Consider the following 19847-nt stretch of genomic DNA (forward strand, 5'->3'; position numbering starts at 1 on the left):
GATACTGGAATGAGTTTCTTTAGCAGAATACTGTCAACTGTTCATTGTCGTCTTGTCACGTTGAGATCACAATGATAAGAGTGCAATTTGTGGCAATAATGGCTAAACCCATCAGCTGCCGATCTTTATGTGTCAATGCGTTTAGATCAGTGAAAGCAAACACATATTTAAGATATGCATAAATATTTGAAATTACATTTTTCTGGCCATTTTAATTAAGTTATTTGAAAGCTTAAAGTGTCTAGTTTCAGGTAATAATTCTGCCGCCATAACAAGAAAAACATTTAAAGAACAGTTCGCGCGCAATCTGGCTGGTAAGGTAAGATATTCCTTCGTTCCTTTCTTTCTTAATACTATTTTTTTTCTACACACTGCTAAAATAAGAAAATAAATATTTACAATAATGAGCTATAAACTTCATTCTTGCATTAAATAAAAGCTTATTAAATGGTTCTGTAGTAGAATAATTATTAATCTAATCAAACAGATATGAGTGTCAGAGACCAAGGAAGAAATAGTAACTTTTAATTTTATTGCCGTTATAAGAAATGAATTCTAGTAGGAGGCTGTTTAGATATAATTAAATTATTTTACTACCAGCCCTTCCATATTTTCCAAGGAATCACTTAATCACCTAGGTTCCTAAAATTAATTATTTTCAAATACTCTAGAATTATTTTTTATACCGAAAAGTTTTTTTTCACTTAACATTTTTGGAGCCCTTCCAAAATCTTTTTGGAAGAACTGTCGTATTGCAATTTATTTATTTATTTATTTATTTATTTTAATGTCACCAGAATAACTATAAAGATTTTTAAAGAAATTGATTAAAAGTAGTGATTTTGAGCTACAACGTATATACATTTCTTCAAAGCTATCCTGCAGAATGTACAGGGAGTGCTTAAAATGTTGGTAATGCAGAGTGTATGCAGTAGTATAAGATACATTTTTATAGACTTTTTATTTACTATATTCTCTTCTTCAATCTCTTATTTGCTGTCGTTGACTGTTTTGTCCATGTTTCTACCCTGCATATATTTAGTTTTTCTGTCAATAAGTTTTGTCTATACAGGGAATTCAGGAGGTATAGTAAATATTATGGGGAATGATAGTGTGAACTATTCTGAGTAAACAGTTCATTTAAAATGTATCCAATTTCCAATAAATGTGGTACACACCTGTGGAGGAACGGTTAGCGCGTCTGACCGCGAAACCAGGTGGTCCGGGTTCAATTTCCGGTCGGGGCAAGTTACCTGGTTGATGTTTTTTCCGGGGTTTTCCCTCAACCCAATATGAGCAAATGCTGGGTAACTTTCGGTGCTGGACCCCGGACTCATTTCACCGGCATTATCACTTTCATCTTATTCAGACGCTAAATAACCTAAGATGTTGATAAAGCGTCGTAAAATAAGCTATTAAAATTCAATGAATGTGGAGATATAGCTGTTTAAATATTGCGGATAACAAGTTTACAAGTAGGAGCAAGTAAAAACAAATGAATTATTATTAATTTGCATGGTATCAAGGCATTTCAACGGTTCAATGCACTTTTCCGCTCTGATGACAACAGTAAGTGTTGCTCTTGTGAGATCGTCTTGCCGTTCTTTTATGAGGGCAGCACTATTCATTAATGCTAGCGATCAATTCGCCTCTTGCGTTTATTTTGTTTTTGTACACTTTGTCTTTCATACACCTCCACAGACAATAATCGACAGGAGTAAGATCTGGGGACCAACGAACGTGACCACCCAGACCGATCCATAGTTTGAGGAATGTGAGGTTTAAGATGATGTGTCACATGTCGGCTAAAATGTACGGGGGCTCCGTCATGCTGGAACAACATGCCCATCCTTGTAACCAAGGACACTACAAACAACTGTTTCTCTACACCCGTTATGAACAGTGCTGCCCTCAGACGATTCCAAAAAAGCGAAGAAGTACTATTCCTTTGTACTTAGTCAATAGTATGTAATCATTTGTACAATTTGCAAGTCTTTTTATGCGTAACATTGAAGTGCTGCATCTCCATACTCATTAAAAATTGGACACATATTTATAGTAGTTTTTTTTTACCCAGAATAGCTGGTACTGCCACTTCTTAAAACGTATACTATTCCTCCAGAATAATGCTCTATATCCTTATTTTTCTTCTAACTACCGGTGGGTGAAAATCTAATGCAATTAATAAATATTAATTCAATCCTACAAACCTGATATTGCTCTGAGCAGATATTTTTCTTGCTTGACAACTGCCTGGCATTTATAAAAGGTCTTTCAGCAGGTTTTGCAGGATAATGTTTTAACTGTGAGGCAACATTTTTTTCTGCTTGGGAACATTTGAGTTAATTAATTCGCGGGAGCGCACGGTCTATTTGCGAGGGAGCACTACTGTGAGCATTTGAACATAAGGTCGAAAGCTGAAAGTTCTTTCAGCAGGTTTTGCAGGATAAAATTTCAACTGAGACACCAATTTACTCTGTTAAGGAACGTTCCAGATATTCAGATGGCACGCACGGTCTATTTGCGAGGGAGCATTCCTGTGAACATCTGCACACAAGATCGGCAGCTGACGGTTGATACAACTGTTAACAAACTTGAATATCATCAAGTTCAGTAAGAGTAATCCTACTGAAAACCTACCAAAAGCTGAAACAATCGAACGAGCTTGAATGTATCTTTCAGCAAATGCTTGACATTAATTTATAAAACTTCCTCCAGCAGGTTTTGCAGGATACGATATCAACTTGAGACACCAATTTATTCTGCCAGGGAACGTCTGAGTTATTGTGTTGGAGTGCACGATCTATTTGCGAAGGAGGACTGTAATGAGCATTTGCACATAAGATCGGCAGCTGACTATTGAAACAACCGTTAATGACTTGAATATCGTCAAGTTCAGTAAGAGTAATCCTACTGAAAACCTGATATTACTTTGAGCAGAAATTTTTATTATACGACAACTGCTAGGTACTTGTACAAGTTCTTTCAGCAGGTTTTACAAGATAAGATTATTTCAACTGTGATGCACCAATATAGTCTGGTAGGGAACGTTCGAGTTATTCCTATGGTATGCACGGTCTATTTGTGAGTATTGCATTGGTATGCACATTTGCACACAATATCGGCAGCCAATAGCTGAAACAATCAAACGAGATTAATTGTCGTCAAGTTCTGTAAGAGCGATCCTACTGAACAAACTGCTATACCTCTGAGCAGATATTTTTATCTTTCGGCAAATGTATGAAATTTGTAAAACTTCCTTTAGTAGGTTTTCAACTGTGAGCCACCAATTTATTCTGCTAGGGAACGTTTTAGTTATTATGCTGGTCTGTGAGGGAGCACTGCTAGGAGCTTTTGCACATAAGATCGGCAGCTGACGTTGGAACAATTGTTAACGTACTTGAATATCGTGAAGTTCAGTAAGAGTGACCTTACTGAAGAACAAATTTGATATAGCGTCAGCAGCTGACGGTTGAAACAATTGCTAACATGCTTGAATGTAGTCAAATTCAATAAGAGTAACCTTACTGATGAACAAATCTGATATTGCGTCGACAGCTGACGGTTGAAACAATTGTTAACGTACTTGAATATCAACAAGTTCAGTAAGATTAATCCTACTGATGGGCAAACCTGGTATTGCTTTGAGCAGAAATTTTTTCTTATATGACAAAATTGCATGACCCTTAGAAGTTCTTTCACCAAGTTTTGGAGGATAAGATTTTAACTGTGGCACCAATTGAAAATTGTGATCCCAAAACTCGCTCAGTTTATTTGGCCATTTTTAAGATATATACATATATATGATTATGTTTGAGACCTCTATCATATTTTAAGATTGTTTTCTTCCAAAACAACGCCAATCCTTGTCTAAAAGTTTGTGATATTGTGAATGTCACTTGAAAACTCGACACATTGGATAAAATCTGTACACCAGTGGATAAAAACTAGCCCAGTGCTTCAATAAAAATGGACTGAACGCGTTTTGGGGTAACACTCTTCAATTTATTCTGCTCGTGAACGTTCGATTTATTTCGCTGGCGTACACAGTCCATTTGAGAGGGAGCATTGCTGTCAACATTTGCACGTAAGGTCGGCAGCTGACGGTTCAAACAATCGTCAACGAATTTTGAACATCGTCAAGTTCAGTAAGAGTGACCCTACCTGTTGTTTCTACACGCAGATCGTCAGAGTTTCACCTGGCACTGCACTCACCACCACTCTCACCCGGCAGCACGGTTCATATCGCGCTGATCTCCTCACCCTCCACAATGTCCTTATCGGTGGAGTTGACCCTCGTCTGCCGCAGGGTGCCCACGGACCCGGCGGAGCTCCTCGGACTCGAGCACTCCTTGAGGTGGGTGCAGGAGCCGTTGTGCCGCGGCGTGCCTCCGAGTCCCTTCTTGTTTCTGAGGCTGCCGAACTCCCCGCCGTCGCCGGCGCTCCGTCGTTTGCCCACCCCGCCCAGCGAGGACCTCCCGCTGACGGCCTCGTAGCCGCACTTTCCGTCGCAGCACCACGACGGGTAGTGGGCTGTGAGGATCTTCTTGAACGCCTCGCGGAACTCCGTGTTGAAGATGGAGTAGATGATGGGGTTGAAGGCCGAGTTGGAGTAGCCGAGCCAGGTAAGCACCTTGAACACGATGCCCGGGATGCAGGTCTTGCAGAAGGCGGCCACGATGTTCACGCAGAAGAATGGCACCCAGCAGATCAGGAACACCCCCATGATTACCCCCACCGTGATGGCGGCCTTGTGGTCCGACACGTGGTAGGGCGAAGACTGGTGGTGCACCTGCGGTATGAGGAGAGTGTCTTCTGTATACAGAGATCTAAATACATCGTGTCTCTGAAACTCCGTTCATTTCTTTAAATAATACTGAACAATAAATGTTGTTCTGTTTTTAAATGTAGTTCTGTTTATAAGTATGCATAAGGGTGTAATTATTTGACTTATTTGAACTGTTGTATCAGTGAAGCGAGGTGAGTCAGTGAAGTTATGGTTTTACAGTGCAGTGAACAGTTCCGATCAGTGATAATTTATAGCGTCAATGAAATGTGTTCTATAGTGTCAGTGAAATGTGTTACAGAGTGTCAGTGAAATGTGTGCTAAAGTGTCAGTGAAATGCGTCATAGTGCCACTACAGGGAATGAGATGAGAGTAAAGTGAAAGACTATTGAAACTTATGTAGGGCCTATGCATAATTATGTAGGTTGTATTGTAAAAATTAGGTATTTTATTTATGTTTTATTATTATTGTGTTAAATTGTATTGTGTATAAAATTGTATATGTATTGTAAAATTGTATTGTGTACTGTAAATTTTATTGCGTATTGCTTATCATTTTATTGTGTATTGTTTATATTGTATATACCACTGCCACTGGGTACTTGCCCACTTGCAGTGTAAATAAATACATACATAAATACTCGTATGAGTCACGTATAAAGTTGGATGGGTTTTGAATGAGTATCAGGGGGATGAAACTTATATTCAATTAATTTTTATTTTCTTTTAAATATTAAAAGTTGTTGAACCAGCATATTCATCCATCTCTGATGGCGTGATTTGGATTGCCTATCGGGACGACGTTTCTGGGACAGCCTGTATACATTTTTGGGCACACTTCTCTTTTTTCAAAGTTTTTATTCCGATGATTTTATAGTATATTACGATAGAAGATTGGAAAGTGCTTTCTACAAAATCGAGGAAAATTTTGAAAAATGAACAGAGCGAGTGTATTGTACAACATTTTTTGAACGATCATATTTTTAAAATTGCAATACAATATATTTTGAATTTAAAATTTAGAGCAATATTATTCCAAAGCCTTCTCAAAACTGTACTGTAATGGTAACTAAGTAACAATAAGTGCACTGTAATGGATCTATTTCAGTATAGTTTTATGTTATGACGAATGTTTTTCCTAGCAACGAGTTTCTGCTGGAATTCTAACTTTCAAATCCTAACAACAATAATAGCTGTAAATACAACAGAAACACGATCATGCAAAAATATAATTTTCACAATGTCTTCAGAGTAGCTTCTTAAGTTATTCTATTATGTTTCGAATAACTATGATGAACGGCTCCAACGATTGTTTTCTTATATTCTTGCTTTTAATTATGACCCAAACTTCTTACGTCCATGTTCACTGGAATGTTTAACAAACTATACATAAAATCAAACACACAACACCAAATGAAGTCCTATTGTTTGTTTGTTTATAAATTAGCATTAGGAAAATATACATTACTGTATATTTAAATATAAAAAATGAATAAATTTTTATTTTGAAATTGGTGTTTTTTCATAACTTTTAGCAACAAGTGAGGAATAACGGTATTTTAAAAACAAGTGGTATTTTTCTTTTTATTATCTGTTTCATTTCTCTTACGGTACAGACTTACAGAGCACTTCAGTGTGAGGAAGGAGGGTACAGTCTCTGAATAATTTTTTTTTTAAATTTTTATTTTAGTTGGTTAACGACGCTGTATCAACTACTAGGTTATTTAGCGTCGGTGAGATTGGTGATAGCGAGATGATATTTGGCGAGATGAGGCCGAGGATTCGTCATAGTTTACCTTGCATTCACATTACGGTTGAGGAAAACCTCGGAAAAAACCCAACCAGGTAATCAGCCCAAGCAGGGATCGAACCCGCGTCCGAACGCAACTTTAGACCGGCAGGCAAGCGCCTTAACCGACTGAGCCACGCCGGTGGCTTTCTGAATCATCACTAGATACCTACATACTGCAGGTCCCCCTGGATGTGGGATTGACACAACGTGGGGGCACCTCAGAGACATCACAGTACAATCGCAACCAATCAATCTCGTAGACGGAAGACAAAATTACAAGTAATCATCAATTGGAAGTAATCAGATGGCGATGAAAGAGTAATGGACCCGGCCAACTAGTCACTCATAACGAGTGCACCTCAGCACATGTGTGGACTTCAGTCCTACATTCATAGACATCTATGACGTAGTGCAGAGGGCGGCCACTAGAGGGAACCCAAGAGTTGGAACTTAAACTGGGACGATTCTATCCGACACCGGGATGGGTATCCGGTGTGGCTTAGTGGATAAAGCATCAGCACGTAGAGCTGAAAACCCGGGTTCAAATCCCGGTGCCGGAGAGAATTTTTCTCCGTTTCCATTACTCTTTCATCGTATGATGACGCAGAATATCTGCATGGAAATATCATATGTACTTCGGCACATTAAAATAATATATATGATATGCGTAAATCACTTCGTGATTTAAGAGGGCGCTTATTCCGTCGGATCCCGGCCAACTAGTCACTCATAATGAGTACACCTCAGCACATGTGTGGACTTCAGTCCTACGTTCATAGATATCTATGACGTAGTGCAGAGGGCGGCCACTAGAGGGAACCCAAGAGTTGGAACTTAAACTGAGGCGATTCTGTCCGACACCGGGATGGGTATCCAGTGTGGCTTAGTGGATAAAGCATCAGCACGTATACTGTTTTCGCTGTAAGAAAAATCCTAATGTAAACACAATCACCTGGCTGTCATACCCGTGATTGGCTCACAGTCGAAACACTCACACGACGCAGAAAAAATATAGTCCGTATTTGGAAACTATCATCTTGTATTATTATAAAATAAAAAATTGAATTCTAGTTGTTAAATACAATGAAACATATACTATAACTTCACTCATATGTAAAACGATATGTAAAAGAAAAGCTAGTTTTATATTTTGTTATGTACTATGAATGCGGATGAATACCAACAGTAATACCGAGGTAATCTGTTCTCGTAACAAGCTAGCGTCACTAGAGTTCGTAGTTGTTCACGTAAGCACGTTGTACTGAAGTATGGCGTCTGCATCCTCGGTGTGTGTGGTTATTAAACATAAGAGTAGAAACCCTCTCAAAAGCGGAGAAAAAAAGTAATCTTAAATGTATATAATCAGTTATGTGAGATTTAATTACAGTAATTATAAAGTAAATGTTTCCTAAGCAAACGAATGCATAGTAGTGAGGTTAGGTCTACTTGACGAGTAACGGGAAATGTTTAACATGAAACAGAATGTACAACAGTAGGCGGGAACATGTACTGAGAATCTATGGCGCCAAACAGCGGCCAATGAAGCCTCACTTCAGCATTGTTTATATTAGGATTTTTCTTACAGCGAAAAGATTATAGAGCTGAAAACCCGGGTTCAAATCCCGGTGCCGGAGAGAATTTTTCTCCGTTCCATTACTCTTTCATCGGATGATGACGCAGAATATCTGCATGGAAATATCATATGTACTTCGTACATTAAAATAATACAGGGACATCATTTTATTTTTACTCACATTTTTAATATCAACCTGGCTATATCTTCGGATTAAAGGTCTAGAACCGGAAACACCGCTTGGTCCCCCTTCCAAGACTGGATTTCGATGATACTGGCGTAAAATACAAATCACTTTACTAGGTATAGGAGGGAAGAAAAGTAGTTCATCCATTTATGTAAACTAGGAAATATCGCAATTTTGAGTTTTATAATTTTCATTACGTTTTTTGTTTAATCAAAATACAGTACTGTATTAACACTTGGTGTTTTTACTCAGGAATTGAGCTATCCATTCGGACGTATTCATTATGCAGTGTATATTATACTGTCTACAGCACATTAGCGTACAATATAGAGAATGAAGTTAAATTGGAAAATAATCATAATATGGATATTTAAACACATTTTTTAAATGGCAGCCGTTCATTTCGATACAGGCTTTAGTTCTTTTGTGCATATTATCGCACTATAGACTATTGTACCTAATCCAATTACAATTTTCGTCTTTCGTACGAGTAACTCATGTTGAAATAATTCTGTACTTAGTCTATAAAAGAGTACCTTACGTACTGTAAATTTAATCTTCATTTCTGCCCGATCCGAAAAGATAAAATTACTCACAAATGCTATCTGCTGTCCGTTCAAGTGGTTTTGTCACAGGGTCGTAGAAAGAGGAGAGGGGAATCACGTGGCAGTTAATTACTTAACGAGGCCCTTTTATTTAAGTTATTTTAAACAGTTGTATAATATTACGTAGACGTCCAATTCATTAATTAATGTTTTCAGAAAAGAGCTAAGACAGCCCAGCTACTAGACTTTACAGAGGGGCGAACAGAAGCAGGTGGGGGAAACCGGGATGCGACGTAGGCAAACGGACGACAGTACCTGTGCGGAAATATGATTGAATATTGAAAGCTCTTTCGGCACTGGAAAACGCGAACATATTTATGGAACGTACAATACTCACTAACTCAGTGCTACATACGCGGCTTCGGTTCTGTGTGGAGGACGGTTGGATGTTTACTAGTAGAGGGGGTGGAAGTGAAGTACATTCAAAAACTCAGGTACAATAAAAATTGAAGTAATAATAAAATGATGTCCCTGTATATGATCAGATGGCGCTACTGACCTGGATCTTATTGTGGGTGGGCGAGTTGGAGTCCAGGGTGGCCCCGAAGTTGGTGGTAGCCGAGGACGCAGTCAGAGGACGCGTCACGGCGCGTATATTCTTGACATGCTTCTGCGCGTAGAGGTAGAGGCGGCAGTAGATCCCCAGCATCACGAAGGTGGGGAAGTAGAAGCTGATGCAGGAGGACACCACCGCGTACGTGGGCGTGAGGTCCAGCGCGCACGTGGGGTACTCGGTGTCGCCCACCTGGTGCACGTAGGGTTCGGGCGGGCGGTGCAGCCCCAGCGAGATGGGCAGGAAGGAGATGAGCGCCGCCAGCAGCCAGATGCCCGCTATGGAGCCGACGGCCACCTTCCGCGTCACCCAGCGCCCGTACCTAGTGCAGACCACGTCCAACTCAGGCACAGTTTTACTTCGTTTGCGTTTTCGTGACGTTATTAACGGAAGAGGGACATGTCATCGTCCTTAGTCCTGAGACATGAATAGGCTAATTGGTTTTTATTTATTCCTTCAGGAAAAAATAGGCATAAAACCGAGATTATTAGCATCTAAAGACGGAGTTGCGTCAGTCTTAGGCGAAAATCTGTCGGTTTCATCCAAGTGACCCTAGAACAGTCTTGCGATGGTGACCAGTACTTTCGAGCGAGAGTTCTTTTCTGCCCGCTGCGCGCGCGCGGAGCTCTTTTACCTGTAAACATTGCTAAAGGATGCACAGATCTTAGAACACAGCGCATCATGACGGAACGGAAGCGCTTATAGCTTTCAAGGAAGAGTGGAAGATACAATATTTATGCTTCGAACATGGTGATGAAGTCCAGTGTTTGTTGTGCAAAAAATATATCATTTGCAAAAAAGCAACATAAAACGGCATTATGAGAAATAAATTTAATTCGGAATTGACATCGAAGGTAATTAATTTACATTTTGGTCAGTAGGTTGTATCTAGATTCCTTTTATTTCTTTATTTTAAATGTATTGTTGATGTTTTATTTGTTGCTTGTTTCTGGATATTTACTTTTATTAGACTACGTGTTTCTTTAATTTATAAATAATATTTTATCTTTGATTGCACTTTAACTTATACTATTACTAAGCTGAAAAAGCTAATTCACTTTTACTCAAATAACTATTTTCATGATTTTGAGCAAATATGAACTAAACATTTTGAAAACTTTGATGCACAGAGATTTTTTAGTAACGTCAATATAAAATATACTTTAAAATATAATTTCAAAACTATTAGACCTAATTGCACCAAATTTTGTACAGATGATATTATTACAGATCTGTTTATACAGTTTAAATTTCACCAATTTTGGCCGAAAATTGTGGAACATTTAAAAATCATACTTATCCCCTTAAATGATCGACCCCAAAAATTACGATGGCTCTCAATATATTAATTTAATCAATTTGTTTTTTCGTGTTATGAGCATCTCACAAATCACTCTAAGAAAACTCATTACATAATCACGACTGGAGAGTAAGGACTACAACACAATCAATATACTCTATTTCAATCAATATTGCCATTATTATTTTTTCAACAAATACTCAAAAGTACTTAGAGATCACACACGTCGAGCAGGTAGATCCTATTAGTTTCTCCTAACCAATGAAGTGAAGTATTTACATAATAAATAATTGCTTTTAACAAGAAAATGGTTTACATACAATTAACTTTTCCTATTTCTCTTTTTGTTCCTAAAAACCCTTCCCTTTGCGGTTTTGTTTATACATGTACATGTATATTAAATAACTTAGTAATTAGCCCTATTACATAGCCAGAAATTTAGTAAGGCAAGTTATCGTAATAATTGCTGCCTTTATTCGCTGTACTGTACATCCCTGATGTGTTCGTTACGACGTTATGTAGTGGATGCGCTATGCCAGGCATGTCAATTGATGCCCACAGGAGCAAGCGCGCGCTTTAGAGCCCAGGAGAGCCTGAGCGCTTTACAGCGGAAAGGAAAGAGACAGACGAAAGAGGTGGTATATGCCGCTTAGTCGAGCTATATTCAGGGATGGCCAGCACTGATTCAATTGATAAAGGGAAGAGAACTTATTAAAACTGTATCCATGTTAATTTTTCGATTTGCCTGAGAAGTATAAGTGCATTATAAGAATGTAAGTTTTAATATTTTAATGCTCATTTTTCACAAGTTTGATTTTTTTATTCAAAAGGAATATTGTCTCAACTTTTCGTATAGAAAAGTGAAATTTTCGGGTATAGGCCTATTTATTTAGTAGCCTTACAGAATGTTCCGTAAGTCTAATATACCGTATATACGTATTAATGAAGATAGTGTATTGAAAATTTGGAAAACATTCGAATGGAAATTGTTTGTAAGGAAATGAATTAACAAAGCAACTACTGTTACATCATAAGCAAAAGATACGTGCCCATGAGTTGTAAAAATGTCAGCTCTATAGCTTCAGCAGATTTCGAGAAAATAATTTAATATTCTGATGATACGAAGTTGCTCACAAATATCACCTTAAAAGCATAAAGTGATAAGAGTTTTGTTATGTAATATTAGTTACACTTAAAACAGATACATTACCTAAGTAACTTTGCTTTGTACTGTAATATTGTTTTGATTAGTTTATTGATTACTTTTGTAAGGCTAAAGATACCATCAATATAAATTCCAACTTATCATTTCATACTCAATCTCTTTCTTTGGAATATCACTTTCTTTATGAATGATGTATTTCATCCGCTTAATACAGTATAATATTATACTACTATGGAATTTAAGTGAATATTCCTTCTTAACTCTCTATTATGTTATTAAGATTAAAACACAAATGCAATATTAAGAAATCAGTGTTAGTACTTTTCCTTTACAGGCAATATAGATAATATTAAACAGAAAGAAGACATAAAATAAGGACATAAAATTTCACGTTCCGTTTGAAGTTTGTGCACCACTGTTTTCTTAATCCAACAGGCTGCTTATTCATATACACAACCCTTCCTCTTTCCATACTTAGCGCTTGCTGCCCGCGCACGACGTCAAGGTCAGAAAAATGCGCTTGCTTTGACATCACTGCCCTAGAGTAATAATATTAAAAACAACTAGAGAGAAATAGTTAAATTTCTATACAGTATTAACAACCCCTACACTGCCGTACCACTTGGACTGTTTGTATGTTAACAGTTTGGCGTCTAACCTGAGCGGGTCCTTGATGTGAATGTAGCGGTCCAAGGAGATGGCACACAGGTTGAGGATGGAGGCGGTGGAGCACATGACGTCGAAGGCGATCCAAGTATCGCAGAACTGCGCTCCGAACATCCAGTAGCCCAGTAGGTCGTTGACCACGGCGAACGTCATCACCAGACTGGACACGAACAAGTCCGCGATGGCCAGCGACGCCAGGAACAGGTTGCCAATCCGCCGGAGTCCGCGGTCCGTGTAGATGGCCACGCACACGAGGATGTTGCCCGCGATGGACAGGAATATGACCAGCGACAAGAAAACACCTACAATGCAATGGCAACTCATTACCAAGGTTGGCGAATTTTTGTTTAGTGTTCGAATTTCGTCACAGATCGAAATTCAGTAGCAGACGAAATACAGCTCTGTTATTACTCTGTGAACAATTATATTATAATAAGTTATATCTCATTTTCTTCTGAATTATTTTCAAAATTGTGTTTAAAGGTGCGTACTATCCACACTTCACGAGATGATCTCTGTGAGGGGGAATGGTCCTTGCGGAGTAAGAGTCGACGGTAAGGAAATGTACAATAACTTAAAGCGTCTGAAAGAGCAGGTAGATGAGGGTGGTGCCCAGTGGCGGCTCGTGATAAAATATTATATGTGTTCACAATTTTGTGGTTCCAAAATCGAAGAGAATTTGAAATCGTACTTTTAATCTAATATGAAATGTCATGATTCCAATGTGCCACTATCGAAAAAAACCGTATATAAATTCAAAACAACATATAATAATAATAATAATAATAATAATAATAATAATAATAATAATAATGAAATCCAGTTTTTTTATTTCCAATTTTTCCTGGTAAGCCAGTTTACCCAGTTCTTTACTGTTCAAAATTGCTTGAACAGAGTTCATTGTTTACGTTTGCTAAAAATGAATACATACCACAGTCCCGTTATTTACAAACACGTGTGCTCAGTAATATATTTTGATTCACAACACACTGATACACTATAGCCTATACCAGTACTGTAATCCCATTCGCATAGATTGATTACTATAAATACAAACCAGTAAATATTATTCTTAAATATTATACACCACCATACAGATACTTAAATTCAGCCACCACGTGTTTAAAAGTCAAACTGTGCTATTATGCCGACACTGAAGTGTAGTAATTCACAAACTACACTCTCGTAGCAGCACTGTACACACATCCTCGTAAAGTAAACGTTCCTACAGTCAGATGCTGACATCTACAGGCTATTAAATTTCCTCCTCGAGATATAGCACGTGAACGATAGGCGTCGATACACCTGACATCTGTAGGATAGATACTCATCATGTTCACTTAACGCTTTGTGCTCTTGACGAGTCATAAGCGGCCAGCTAAAGAGAATTTTCTCCCGCGCATGCGTGAAATTCCTATAACCACCTTGAAAAGAGCACGGCTTGTACGCGAACGGATGTTGCCAAGTTTACATAAGAAGTTTATGCAAGATGCTGGAAGTTTAAAATACTCGATTCTGATATTATACATTCCCACTACGTCAATACGGTATCAAATAATAAAACTAGTCGTGCATTAATGGAAACAAGGTGTTCACGTGCTCTTGTGCTCTTATTGACCCACCGCCACTGGTGGTGCCATTGACTGGCTGGGACAAAGTTCAGTGACATTCAACCAGAAAACGTTGGTTTTGCAAAATATGCAAGCATTTTAGTTACTGTTGACATTTTATTGTATGATGTTTGTGTTGTGAATACTGTGGATAACAAGTGTAGTTTATATTAAAACATTCTTGAGTCAGATTTTAATGTCTTAAGTTAACTTAAATATCGTGCCAGATTGGCTGCATTACGCTTTAATCAGGCAATTATCTTAAATTCGTAATTTAGTTAGACAATGAGTTACGAAGTTGTTTGGTCAGTGAAATATTTAGTTAAGTAGTTTTAAAGCGAAGTAGAGTTTTGTTTCATTTCAGTAGTGTCACATATCAGTTATCACAATGTTTACAAAGTGTAAAAATGGAAAAACTATACATAGTGAAACACGACAAAGTATAGCGAATGTAACAAAGATGTGTGATGAAGAAGCAAGGCAGAAGAGATTATTGTGTCCTTTGATGAATGCTACAGAAAGGACTGCTAAATACGCAGGTATTAATTTTTTGTAATTTAATACTAATTTCATTCACATTGACAATAATACTCTCATAATGTCAACATTAAATTATTGAAACTTACAATAACTTCAGTTAACCACGGGCGTGACTTCGAGAGGGGAACAAATTTAAAACTTTAGTTAGCTCAAAAGTATAAATGAAGCTTTAATATTTCATTTACAGACGTGGACAAATTATTAACAAAATTGACGATTTTTATGATAATTCAGTTTACAAAATTTGACTTTTCAATTTAGACTACAGTTGACAATTTTGCATATTTATGTCATTACAGTAGATAGAAATAGGCCTATGCAAAAATGTCAACTGTATTCTAAATTGAAGAGTCAAATTTTGAAAAAATATATAATGAAAATATTCAATGTTGCTAATAATTTGTAAATGTGCAAAAATGTCAACTGCAGTCTAAATTGAAGAATCGAATTTTGTAAAAATATATAATAAAAATCTTCAATTTTACTAATAACTTGTAAATATGCAAAAATGCCAGTGCAGTCTAAATTGAAGAGTCAAATTTAGTAAAAATATATTATAAAAATCTTCAGTTTCGCTAATAATTTGGAAATATCCGAAATATCAACTGTAGTGCAAATTGAAGAGTCAAATTTTGAAAATATACAATACAAATCTTCATTTTTTTAAATGTGTAATTACGCAAAAATGTCAACTGTATTCTGAATTGAAGAGTGATATTTTGTAAAAATATATACTAATAAAAATCTTCAATTTTGCTAATAATTTGTCCACGTCTGTAAATAACATGCAGCATTATTCTCGTAAAAATTTTAATTTATATATATTTAAAAAATCTTAATAAATTAAATAATTAAATTAATAAATTAAGGTAGTAGCAGCAGCAGCAGCAGCAGTAGTAGTAGTAGTAGTAGTAGTAGTAGTAGTAATTACTATATTGTAAACCAAAAATATAATATTTACATTGACTGGTGTAGTATAACACTGTCGCTGAATAATTGCTTTCCGTAATTAACTTAATTATAGATATTAAATGAATAATATGTAGCCTGTATGAATTAATAATCCGGATACAAAGTTAATGTTTTACTGAGGGACAATGTTTTCACTGTAGTTGATAGCGAAAGTTTAGAGCACACAAACCCGATTCTGTCTCGATGTTTGGTTGTGAGAGTGGGGGAAAACCTTGCATTTCTTGCTCGGATCATCTCGTGAAATGTGGACAGTACACACTTAGCGAACGAACAACGAACGAACGACAAACGAATGCATTCGCTTATTGAAATCGGAGCGTGTGTACGTCGCAACAAAGGCAAACCGATCTTTTGGTTTGCCTTCGGAAGTGATCCGTCGCTTGTCGGTACATCAAAGAAAGTCGGTATTCGTTGTGGACGGGATTTGCCACTAGTTTGTAGTTCGTAGCAGAACGCAGCGCTTAGTTCAATTTCACCAACAGGATGTCAAAACTGGAGTGGACGGAAGACGCTGTTATAAATCTTATTAATGCATATAGGGACCAGGAAACTTTATGGAATCCCAAGCATCCTCTTACCACAATAAAGTAAGAAAACATGATGTTTGGGAAGCTATTGGAAAGATGTTCGTTCAGCTGCCAGGTAGTCGAGTCAAACACGTGCAAAAGAACTCTCCAAGACTGTAAATTGGGATGCAAAATTGAACTGCAAATAATAATGGACATGAATAAACCAAAACTAAGCTCAGTAAGAATGAACTTACCTAAAAAAAACTAAACCAAAAGTTAGAAAATAAGAAATAAATTATTCAAGACAAATTTTGTTACCTACATCGCTCATTTATCTTGCAAAGCCACCTTAAATAAACGCAGAGTAATTTGTTTTCACTTTATCATGTCATCGAGGCGGCACTGACATAAAACGCATTGTTATTTTAAAATTTATATAATTATCTAGTTAAATATCAATCCTACCAAAATTTTTCATGGAATAAAACTTGTCGGAAACATTTTGAAAGCAACTTTTGTTATGTAATATTGTCCTAATAGATCAATAATAAGCGAGATATTTCGATTTATTTACTTCAGGGCACTTTATAACCTTTCTTTTAAAGGAAGTATTTAGAATGCAATGTAACTTAAAATCGAAGTGAGCTATAACTTATTTTACACACAAATTTTTGTAGAAATCGGTTCAGTCATTATCGCGTGAAAAAAAGGTAACAAACAAAAAGACATACAAACAAAGATTTCAAAAATATAATTTTGAGTCTCAGGATAGTTGATTATTGCATGCATGTTAATATAAATTTTTTAAGCGAAAATTACAAGAAAAATTTAGGTCACAGTTTCATTATTTATTTATTTAGTTATTTCTATAACAGAGCAAAGCCCCAATTACGACAGACAGTACAAAAATTTGCTTACAACATAAAATTGGAGATAGAATGAAAAAAGGGATAAAAACACAAGATACAAGTGTAAATACAAATGAGAAATGAGGAAAAATAACAAATACATAATACGTAAGCAAAAGACACATATATAGATATAAATGAAAAATACAAAATAAAAAAATAAAAAATAAATACAGTAATCATAACCAAAAGATGTAAAATTAGCTATAAATGGCAAATTATATAGTAACAAATAGCAGTACTATAGATTATGCATAAATTACCAGCTTTAACAAAATAATAATAATAATAATAATAATAATAATAATAATAATAATAATAATAATAATAATTATGATAACGATGACAATAATAATTACCATAATAATATTAATAATGTAATTATATAATGATTTAAATAAATCGACATTTTCAGTAATTCCGAAAATCTTATATAATTATAAAAAATTGGAAGCGTTGAAACGAAACTAAATCCACGATCGGGGGACTGAAAAGAAATTTCAATTTTTTTAGGTTAGTTGTTTCATTACTATACAATTTTGTTATTCTAGGTTTAATTTGTAATTCAATAAATATAAAATATTCTTTGTTTTTCATTAGTCAGGTAATCTTTTCGTACTTTGATTTTTATTGTAATTGTAATTTTAATATTGTAATTTTATTTGTAATTGTAATTGTAAATTTAATATTAACTGTAATTTTATTCTTCATATTATAGTTGTAATCCCCTGTAGAGGGGCAGAGAAGGCCTGTCGGCTTTATCTCTACCAGGTTAAATAAATAAATACTAAATACTAATTGTAGTTTGCTGATTCTGATTCTCGCTTTAGTTTATTAAGGTCCATTATGTCCTGGTTAATGTCGCTTGATTTATCTACGTTAGTTTCAAAATCATTGACGTTAGTAATAATTTGAATAGTTTATTTCTCATTTTCTAAGTTTTGGTGTAGTTTTTTTTTTTTAGATAAGTTTAGACTTATAGGGCCGTATCCATAGACATTCTTAGCGCTAGCTTCCGGTGGATGATCAGCGAAGTAACGTTTTTCACATTCATAAACCAGTGTTAGCGCTATATGATACGAATTCTGTACAAGTAATCAGTCGATAGCCGGGGCTAGTTTAGCACGCTCGTAGCGCGGGCCAGCGAATAGGGATTATAAAGAATGGACATTGAACGAATTTTCCTGTGTTTTGTTTCTCTGTGCGCCAGCGGCTAGTTCCACTTTCAAGCGCTAGAGGTAGTGTAATCGAGCATACGCTAAGATAATAATTGAGAATAGAATTAAGACACAGGATCCAAACATCGCCTACCTTATTGCATAATCCAGTAACGCTTTGCTTCAAATAAATTCAAGTTAACCGCTTTTCCTTATTTCTCAGTGACAAACTAGTTGTAATAATAATATTTTATATTTCAGATATCATAAATTATATTATAAAATAATATAATACATTATAAAATTAAGTATAGAATTCGTTCAATATTTATATATAATATAATATAGGTATATGGTTTTACTTCTCGTAAGAGTTTTGTTTTTCCATTTTCAGCGCTATCAAATCATTACATATTTTAATTGTTGTTGGGGTCAACGTCTGAACTCTCATTATAAAGGAACTCTAGAGTCTAGACATTACAGTTAATGAAGGATTTATTATTTTATGGATCCAATTTATTTTATTTGAGTACATAATGTACCTAGATGTATTAATTGTATGTGTTATATTTCCGCTGTGTCGACTGCTAGCTGGTGTGATGTCAGCGCCAACTCTAGGGAGATAGCAGAATCTGACGCTCTAGCAGGCTTGAAGGTCATTGAAATCAGTCCGGCTACATCAAAGGTACCGACGCGAAGTGTTCATTCTTTATAATCCCTATTCGCTGCGCGGGCTAGCGAAATGTCTATGAATAGCACCCTTAGAGCTTAGTTATCTGGTTTATAGATGTCCATTTTGACTTTCTTAGTTTAGTTTTGATTTACGCGCATTGCTTTCGAATTTCTTTGCGTTGGTGTTGACTTCGTTAGTCTATTATTTATTATTTTTTCAAGTTTGATTTATTATTTTGGTTAGTTTTGCTTTTCTTACATTAGTCTGTATGTGCTGTAGTTAGTTGGGATTGAATTAGAGTCCACTTTCTCTCGCGACCCAGAAAACTGAATTGGAATAGAAGTTATCGCATTTGCAACGAGCCTTCTTTCCTTGAACAGTACACTGAGAACCACGCCGAAGTCAATCGCTCCTTACTCTTCACGAATAATCTGAAGTTACAACATCCTGATAAATATGGACGGAAATCTAAGGACTGCAAAATCTTTTCACTACTTGTCAGACGGGTTTATGAGTAACTGTCACTTACCCACGAGCACCACGGTGAGCGTGGTGAGTGCGTCGGGCTCTCCCTCCTCCTCATAGCCGGTGCTGTTGCCCGTTAGCGCTGTGGTCGAGACATCCGTCACAAGGTCATTCTGAAACAGGGGCGGTTATTCAGGTGAAGTGCGACTTCACTTATTTATGCGTAAAACACAATTTTATCTCGTACTATTAATTAATTCTAGTTATTACCGGTATCATATTTCTAAAACAAAAAAAAAAAAAGTTTTCTTTTCAGTCGTTATGAACAGTGTTTAGTTGTATAAATAGTACCTGTAACCGTCCACTGAATAGAATAATGTCAACTG

At 36.3% G+C, this 19847-nt stretch overlaps 1 protein-coding gene across 1 annotated transcript; it reads right to left on the reverse strand.

The window, feature by feature from the left end:
- Window positions 1-1270: 1270 nt before the first annotated feature.
- Window positions 1271-19628, reverse strand: Dop1R1 (Dopamine 1-like receptor 1). The gene is made up of 4 exons (XM_069846761.1): window positions 19526-19628; window positions 12620-12929; window positions 9443-9818; window positions 1271-4792 (listed from the first exon to the last, which is right to left on the reverse strand). The coding sequence occupies exons 2-4, from the start codon at window positions 12778-12780 to the stop codon at window positions 4241-4243; spliced, it is 1089 nt and encodes a 362-aa protein (XP_069702862.1). The 5' UTR covers window positions 12781-12929; window positions 19526-19628; the 3' UTR covers window positions 1271-4240.
- Between the last annotated feature and the right edge of the window lie 219 nt (window positions 19629-19847).

This window comes from Periplaneta americana, chromosome 15, assembly GCF_040183065.1.
Source record: "Periplaneta americana isolate PAMFEO1 chromosome 15, P.americana_PAMFEO1_priV1, whole genome shotgun sequence".
Lineage (NCBI taxonomy): Eukaryota > Metazoa > Arthropoda > Insecta > Blattodea > Blattidae > Periplaneta > Periplaneta americana.